This window comes from Ceratotherium simum, chromosome 16 (genome assembly GCF_057802395.1).
Source record: "Ceratotherium simum simum isolate JZ-2026a chromosome 16, ASM5780239v1, whole genome shotgun sequence".
Classification (NCBI taxonomy): Eukaryota; Metazoa; Chordata; class Mammalia; order Perissodactyla; family Rhinocerotidae; genus Ceratotherium; species Ceratotherium simum.
The window spans coordinates 42,008,800-42,017,132 of record NC_141915.1 but is presented as its reverse complement, the minus strand read 5'-3'; the positions used below and the strand labels follow the sequence as shown (position 1 = coordinate 42,017,132).

Below are 8,333 nucleotides of genomic sequence, written 5' to 3'. Positions count from 1 at the left end.
ATAGCAGCATTATTCTTTTTTTTTTTTTTTGTGAGGAAGATCAGCCCTGAGCTAACATCCATGCTAATCCTCCTCTTTTTGCTGAGGAAGACCGGCTCTGAGCTAACATCTATTGCCAATCCTCCTCCTCTTTTTTTTTTTCCCCAAAGCCCCAGGAGATAGTTGTATGTCGCAGTTGCACATCCTTCTAGTTGCTGTATGTGGGACGAGGCCTCAGCATGGCCGGAGAAGCAGTGCGTCGGTGCAAGCCCGGGATCCGAACCCCGGGCCACCAGTTGCGGAGCGCGCGCGCTTAACCGCTAAGCCATGGGGCCGGCCCCCAGCATTATTCTTAATAACGAAAAAGTGGAAACAATCCAAATGTCCATCAACTGATGAATGGATAAACAAAATGTGGTCTACCCACACAACGGAATACTGTTTGTCCATAAAGGAACGAAGTGCTGATTCATACTGCGACGTGGATGTGCCTTAGAAATGTTATGCCGAATGAAAGAAGCCAGTCACAAAAGACCACGTATTGCATGAATCTATTTACATGAAATGTCCAGAATTTAAGCAAATCTATAGCGACAGAAAGATTAGTGGTTGCCTAGAGCTGGGAAGGGGTTGGAGGGAAATAAGGAGTGATGCTAAAATGTATGGGATTTCTTTCTGGGGTGATGAAATGTTCTGGAATTAGATAGTGGTAATGGTTGCACAACTTTGTGAATATACTAAAAACCACTAAATTGTACATATTAAAAGGGTCAATGTAATGGTATGTGAATTATGTCTCATTAAAAAAAATAAGATTAAAAAACTTAGAAAAAACAGGAGTCTTCTGAGAAAAGCTTGGCCATCACTCCAGACTTCTGGCTGTCCATTCCTCTCCTCCTGGGATAGGAACCCAGCAGGTCTGGGGTCAACAAAGCTGAGTCCCCCCATGTCAGGTATCACAGCTCAGGATCTTTCACCCAGGGAGGTGGATGTAAGGAAGGGCAACGGAAGAGAGAGGACCTTGGGGGAGTGGGGGCGGAGACCCCAAGTGTGTGAAGGAGAAGAGGGTACCAGGTTGCCCGACCCAGTGCCCACTGCTCCCCCTCCCCACACACCCTGGCCCTGGGGTCCCTGGCCACATTCCCCATCCCAGGGACCACCTAGTTGTGAGAGAAGCCTCCATGGGAGAAGGCAGGGAGGTCGGGGGCACAGGCAGCAATCTGGGAGAGGCAAGCTAGGGGGTTGACCTCACAGGACCCAGCATTCTGGTCCTCGTGGAAGTAGATGGAGTCAGCAGAATCGAAGGAGGGGTCTTGGTCAAAGAAGTTGTAGGGTCGGAGGAAGAAGCCCACACCGTTCCCCACAGTCACCGTGTTGGGAATGTCCTCTGCATGTGGGATGTGCAGGAAACCAGCTGTCACCCAGGCCACCAAGTCCTAGCAGGGGAGAAGAAAGAGGATCATGAGGCCTGGCTTTGCTAAGGACATGCCTGCCTCCCACAGTAGCCTTGTGTGTAAGGATTCAGGTCACTAGCCCAGGAAAAATGTGAAAGCATAAAGCTTTCTTTCTTGCTGAATTCTAAAGACCTCCCAGGACTCTGGTTTGGGATAGAGTGAAGTGGCTCATCCTTGCTCCCCCTGTTCCACCCTCTCACCCCACCTCCTCCCTCTCAACTGACCTGCCCTGCCACCGTCTCATTGTTGATGAAGTCAGTGAAGTCCACAGTGGGTGTCCAAGGGTCATTCAAATTGTAGATGCTGGTGCTGCTGGGCTCCCCCTCCTTCCGCTGGGTCACGGCCAACTGGTACCTACAGGAGGTTTGGATTAGACCCACAAGGTCATCAACCTGTCCTACTTCCTGAAGCTGCACTGAAGACGGAACACAACGAGCACAAAGTTCTCGGAGTATCGAGCCTCTTTATCATTCTCTGTCCACTTCCCATTCTCCCTCTCTGCCTCTGTCTCGTAGAGTTCCCGCACTTGTTCAATACCCTGTATTTCAAAAAACACTGGCTCATTGTTCAGACTTCAAGCAGGAATGTTGCTCACACATTCACCCAGATTAGAACCTGGGCCCTGGCCTCATATGCATGGACATGGCCTGATTCCCATCTTAAGTCAATTTCAGTATCTCATATGCCTGAATTTTAGGGAATACTCCTCAGATCTGTGTTCCTCTCTTACTCTTTGTTTTTTCCTCCAACATTTATTGTGAACATTTTAAACATACAGAAATGTTGAAGGAATAGTATAGTGAACACCCATATACCCACAACCCACATTCTACCTTTAACATTTTGTTATATTTGATTCAGCACGTATCTCTCCATTCATCCATCCATCTAGTAGGCTTCATTTTAAGTGGCCTAAGATTGTGGCTGCAGGAATATATGTGTGTTTACGAGTGTGTGTGTGTGTGAGTTTGTATGTGCATGCACACCCATAGGATGGTGGGATCTTGGGTGCCCAGCAACATGGGGCCCTTCCTACAGTCCACCTCCCCCAGCCTCTCTCTGACACCCCACCACTCACCTCCCCCAGCTGAAAGCCCTCTCCATGGAGCTGTTCTGGGGCAACGGCTCCCCAGCAAAGCTGAGCATCTGGATGCGGTAGCCCCTCGGGTGACCCCACTTGTTGCTGTGGTTACTGGCCAGGTACAGGTAGCGAGGGTGGGTGCCTCCCAGGGGGAAGGCGGCCTGCTCCTCCGTCTCCAGCAGCTTCCGGGTCACCTGCATCCTCTGTATCTGGTGCTCAGGGCTCCAGGGTACCGCGGTGGGGACAAAGGCCATGTCCTCAGCCCAGACCCAGTTCTCCAGTCCTGTCGGGGTGAGGTGGAGGTGGGTAGGGGGAAGGGCGGGAGGGAGGGCTGGTCATGCAACTGCCCTGCCCCCTCTGGACTCTGCCCCCATCTGGCTTCAGAGTGGGGGCCAAAGAGAAACCCAGAACTGAGAGTGCCCCCTGCCTCCCTCCCTTCTCCCCAAACTATTCCCAATCCAGAGATTTAGAGAAGTTCTTTCTCCCCTATGTCATCTCTGGTAATAATCCCAGAGGCCTTGTAACTTGACCTCCACTGATCTCCCTCTGAGGGGCTGCAAGGGAGGGTGGCTCACCTGAGGTTGGAGCAGCCTAGCAGGCCATGTGCAGAGTTGGGTTCTTTCTGACCTCAGGGTCTATGCCTCATATCTGAAGCCCTGTGGCATCACCAGAACTGCCTTATCATGAAAATAATAACAACCATAGCTCACATTTATGAACCTGAAGGAGCTCTGCACAGGCAGCGTGCTGAGAGCTTCACACGCATGGATGCTTTACTTGTGCAAAAACCTTATGAGGGAGGAACTACAATTGTCCCAGTTTTACCGATGGGACAACTGAGGCTTAGAGAATTTAAATAACGTGCCCTGGTTTGTCACCAAGGGCACATGGTTAGTATCATGGCAGTGCTGGGGACCCAGGTTTTAGTCTGGCTCTACACTGTCTACACATCAGCACCCAGAGGAAACCAACATAGAGTGACCCCACACATAGACAGCAGACATGCAGGCCAGAGGGAAGGAAATGTTCCATATCTGCATTGTCCAATATGTTATCCACTAGCCCCAGGCCCAACGCTGCTGGTGCTTGGAGGTGTTTCCTATAATTTGGAGCTTAGCAAGGAATTAAGAGCAGGGCCAAAGGCACAGTTTGTTCCCTGAACTTTTGCAGTTTTGAATGATTTTATTAGCATCTAACTAGGTCCCATATTAGGAGTCAACTTAGGAGACCAAAGAGCAATAAACCCAAACATGCTGGAAGCTCCCTTCACACCTTCCAAGGACCAGAAGAGAGCAGAGACCAAGGAAACCCTCAGTTTCCTTTTGTGGATTCACTGCCCTTAGTCCACACCCCGGAGTTTCTACCCATAGGTGACAATTAACAAGAGTTCTTTATGGTCCATCCACACAATGGGCTCCACAGATAACAACAAAAACAACAACAACAGTAGCTCGCTTCTCTCTATGTGTCAGGCACCGTTCCAAGTGCTTTAAGAGTTGCCATCACTTAGATGCAGAGATAAAGAGAGATGTGTCAGTTAGAATACATACGTATATTTTCTAGCTAAGTCCAATGAGAGAGCCTAAAAGCAATGACATCCCAGTAACAATGAGCACACCTGGTACCCAGATCTTGGTTTCTAAAATACTGTTGTCCAATAAAAGGAACCAGAGCTCCTTGGAGATGTGGTTGATTCCAGAGCTGAAGCAGGGAAAATACAAGATAAAATTGGAACATCTTGTGGTGCCAGAAAGTAAGGAAGTGCTCAGAAAAGAATGGGGGCATGTCAAGGACACAGGAACCAACCTAAAGAATCTCCCAATGGCCAAAACTGGTACAATTTAAGGAACAAAATAAATGACAGTACTGGGTTATAATTCTTAGAATAAGATAAATATCCATGAACCCACACAGTTATCAATAAACAATCACATGTATAAATAAATGAAAAAGGAGGGATAACTCTTCCTTATGGAGAATTCCAATTAATAAATGTATAAAGAATAAGGAAAAAATTTAATGACCAGTAGGGAAACACCACAGTAATAAATGTTGCAGGCAAAATCCACCAATAGATGCTAAAATTAGTGGGCAAGAGTTTGAGAAGAAAAGAAAAAGGATATTTGCATAGCGTCAAAGTAATTTCCCCAAAATATTTATTAATTGCAAGTGGAAAAATATTAACTTTTGCGATGGAGAAAGTCAGAAGACACCACAAGTTCTTGAGATCAGCTTCACCGGTAATAAGACATATTGACATCATGTACCCCTTGATATGATGCACTGAGAAGGACATAATGTCATTTCTGTGGTTTTCTTGCCACCCCCACAAACAAACAAACAAACAAATCTCAATCTAATTATGAGAAAATATCAGAGAAACTCAAATTGAGAGACATTTTATGAAATGATTGACCAGTATCTTCTAAACTGTCAGGTCATGAAAGATAAGGAAAGCCAAAGGAACTGTCACAGATTGGAGGAGACTGAGAAGATAGGACATCTAAATGCAATGTGGGATCCTGGATTAGATCCTGGAGCAGGAAAAGGAAATTAGTGGAAAAACTAATGAAATTCTAATAAGGTCTGTAGTTTAGCTAATAATATTGTAATAATGTTAATTTCCTGGTTTTGTAAGATGTTAACATTGGGGGAGCGGGGTGAAGGGTGTATGGGAACTCTGTACAATGTCTGCAACTTTTCTGTAAGTCTAAAGTTATTTCAAAAGGAAAAGTGTTTATAGTAATCATCATTAGTCCTCACAACAATCCTGTGAGGAATGCACTGTTAGGCCATTTTTACACTTGAGTAAACTGAGATACAGGGAGGATAAGCATAAAATGTTTCTATTGTAACATTTTTCCAGGAGCTCTCCATGTGCTCTCCGCTCCTCCGTTAGAATGAAAACCTCATGAGAGCAGGGATGTTGTTTTTTTGTTAAATTGCATTAGTGCAGCACTTAGCACAAATACGCATTCCGTAAGTATTTGTTGCTTGCGTGAGTGATATGTTGTTATGTGGAAAAACAGAAGCGGCAAAACATATGTACGTTACAATTGAATTTGGTAATTAAAAAATCTAAATATGTATATCAGTATATCATATTTATACATAGTATACAATATAATAAATTCCGTAATTGTAGATGCACTATTTACAAGTACAAAAGAGCTTTTTTTTAAGTATGGAAGAATAACCAATTGCGAAGGGTGAAAATCTCTGAGAAATCCTACGACTTGCACATTTACTTCATATACTTTTACATTTTTAGTGTTTCAGCAACAATTTTTTTTTTTTTTGGTGAGGAAGATCAGCACTGAGCTAACATCTGATGCCAATCCTCCTCTTTTTGCTGAGGCAGATAGGCCCTGAGCTAACATCTGTGTCCATCTTCCTCTACTTTATATGGGACGCCGCCACAGCACGGCTCTACAAGCAGTGCATCAGTGCGCGCCTGGGATCCGACCCTGCCAACCCCCGGCCACCGCAGCGGAGCGCACGCACTTAACCGCTTGCGCCATGGGGCCGACCCCTCAGCAACAATTTATAAAGCTAGGCATGGAGACTTCAGCCCCCTCTTCTGGAATCCTTGCCCCCGCCAGGATGACTTACCTCCTACATCCAGATCCACCTTGAAGTGGGCGCTGTGGGTGTGGACAGTGCCCAGTGTGTGCTCCCTAACCTGGTTCCCGAACCTTCGGGCAGCACCAAAGAGGAACGCTGAGCTGATATAGCCCGTGGCATGGAATTTGACTTCTATGGCCCCATTGGGGTAGAAGACCATATCCCACACATAATCATAGTTGAGCATGGTGGACACAGATCTGACAACCAGCACTGTCTCTGCAAGGCCCCCAAAATAATGAGAGTGGATATCTGAGTGGTGTCGCCTCAAGGGGAGGCCCTGGTTCTGTTCAAACACACAAAAGGCATCATGTATTGTCTTGGGGGCTTGGGACTCCAAAAGGAAGTGCCAGTCCACGTAGGTGGCCAGGTAGGGGCAGTCCACCCCATGCGTCAGAGGTGAAGAGAAGTGGCCCAAGCCAAAGCCACCATCTATGTACTGGCTTCGCAGAGAAGAAGGAGAATTGCCACCATAGACAGTCAAGGCCTCCTGGACGCTGAGTTCATAGGCTACTCTCTTCCCTTGGAAGCGGATGTCAAAGATCCTTGGGCCGCTGAAAGCTCCCAGGCCAAAGGAGAAAGTCCACAATGAGGAGGCCACTCGGGTCCCCTGGACACTGAAGCGGAGACCCTGGGGATGGACTTGCAGAGGGGGAGCTGGACCTGGGGGCACCTGGGACTTCAGGGACCAGGACCCACCTGTGCCATTGTCTGGGATCACCACCACATTCACCAGGCCAGCCTCAAACTTGTCCTCCAGCTGGGCCAGACTCTCATAGTAGCGGCCTTGAAAGAACACCTTCTGGATGGTCCAGTGCGCAGGGTCCAGAGCCTTGTGGTCTACCAGCAGCTCCAACCCCACGGGGTGCAGGTAAAACCCAGCCCCTGAGATGTTGTAGTAGAGGCCAAACCAGGTGGCCCGATCTCCTGATTGCAAACCACGGGGGGCTGTGTTCATCGTCACCAGGTTCTGTCCTTGGTGTTTGTAGAAGCAACAGTGGTGGAGGACACCAGCAGCCTGGGGCAGCTCTCTGTTGAAGATCATCTGGTCTATGTCCAGGTACTCTTGGATCAACACGGGGCGTCGGTGATAGGGCAGGGGGCCCCCGTGACGCTCCACTGTCACATCCCGCATGTATGAGGGGTGTGGCAGCGGTCCCACCACCAGCTCACTCACGTTGGGCTGGGGTTGTCCACCAAAGAAGACGATGGCCAGTGCTTCCCGGGCAGGTGGGGGACTCCCCCTGTCCAGGTGGGCCAGGGCTGCAGCCTTGGGGGGCAGCTGCAGCTCCACCGAGAAGACGCAGTTGTCCGAGGGGCGGGCCTGGGCTGCATCCACCAGGCCTGGCCCCAGCTGCTGGGTCAGAAAGCTCATCACGGCCGTCAGCTCCTCTGGGCTCAGGTCGGCAAACAGCTCGCTCTGGCCAGGGTGTGTCCAGGGCTGGGCACTGGGAGATATGGAGGGGCAAGGGGGAGGCAGGCCAGGTTTACATTCCGTCTCAACTCCTTCCTCACTCCCAGTCCCACCTTCACCCATGCCTACCACGAGAACACTACACAGGGACAAAGTAATGAAGAAAGCCATAGCTATAGCTCCTGGCCCTTCTTCAGGCTCTTGAATCAGAATGCAGATTGAGAGATAGACAGAAAGATAGACAGACGGGACTTGGGTGAAGGATGCCTCTTTCCGTCTCTGGAGGTTCCTAGTCTCTGGGGTGGTGCTATGGGCAAGAGGCATGATGGGTACTCTGAAGACAGGCAGCCAAGGACAGAGGGTTGGATGGGCAGAGGGTTTGGTGGAGGTGGAGTTGGAGGGGGTCAGGGGTCAGGCCAGGCTAGGGAGGTGGGGCTGAGGTAGGAACCGGGACTTTAAATGGCCCACGTAAGCCTCTGTCCTCCTGTTCCAAACCAAACACTCAGGGTCAGGGTTGGGGAACTAGTTGGGGGAGGGGTGGGTGTTGGGGATAACGCAGCAGGAGGGAGGCAAGAGGAAGTGACAGGGGCAGAAAGGGACTGTCCTTGGGCTCTTCTTCCACCCTCTAGGCGGAACATTTCTCCTGGCCGCAAGGCTGCAAATGAAACTCACCTTCCCACATGGTTCCAGCCAGATTCCCTCTTTCCTTCCTCTAGTTTGCAATACCCTTCAGGCTCTGCTCCTCATCACTCTCTCCTGCTCCCCCCATCAACCAGAACCC

General features: G+C 49.1%; 1 protein-coding gene across 1 annotated transcript; it reads right to left on the bottom strand.

Moving 5' to 3' along the window:
- Positions 1-1,116: 1,116 nt before the first annotated feature.
- Positions 1,117-7,756, bottom strand: LOC101389904 (amine oxidase copper containing 3). Its single transcript, XM_004434416.3, has 4 exons — positions 6,127-7,756; positions 2,512-2,797; positions 1,658-1,787; positions 1,117-1,415 (listed from the first exon to the last, which is right to left on the bottom strand). The coding sequence occupies exons 1-4, from the start codon at positions 7,721-7,723 to the stop codon at positions 1,140-1,142; spliced, it is 2,289 nt and encodes a 762-aa protein (XP_004434473.3). The 5' UTR covers positions 7,724-7,756; the 3' UTR covers positions 1,117-1,139.
- Positions 7,757-8,333: the final 577 nt, after the last annotated feature.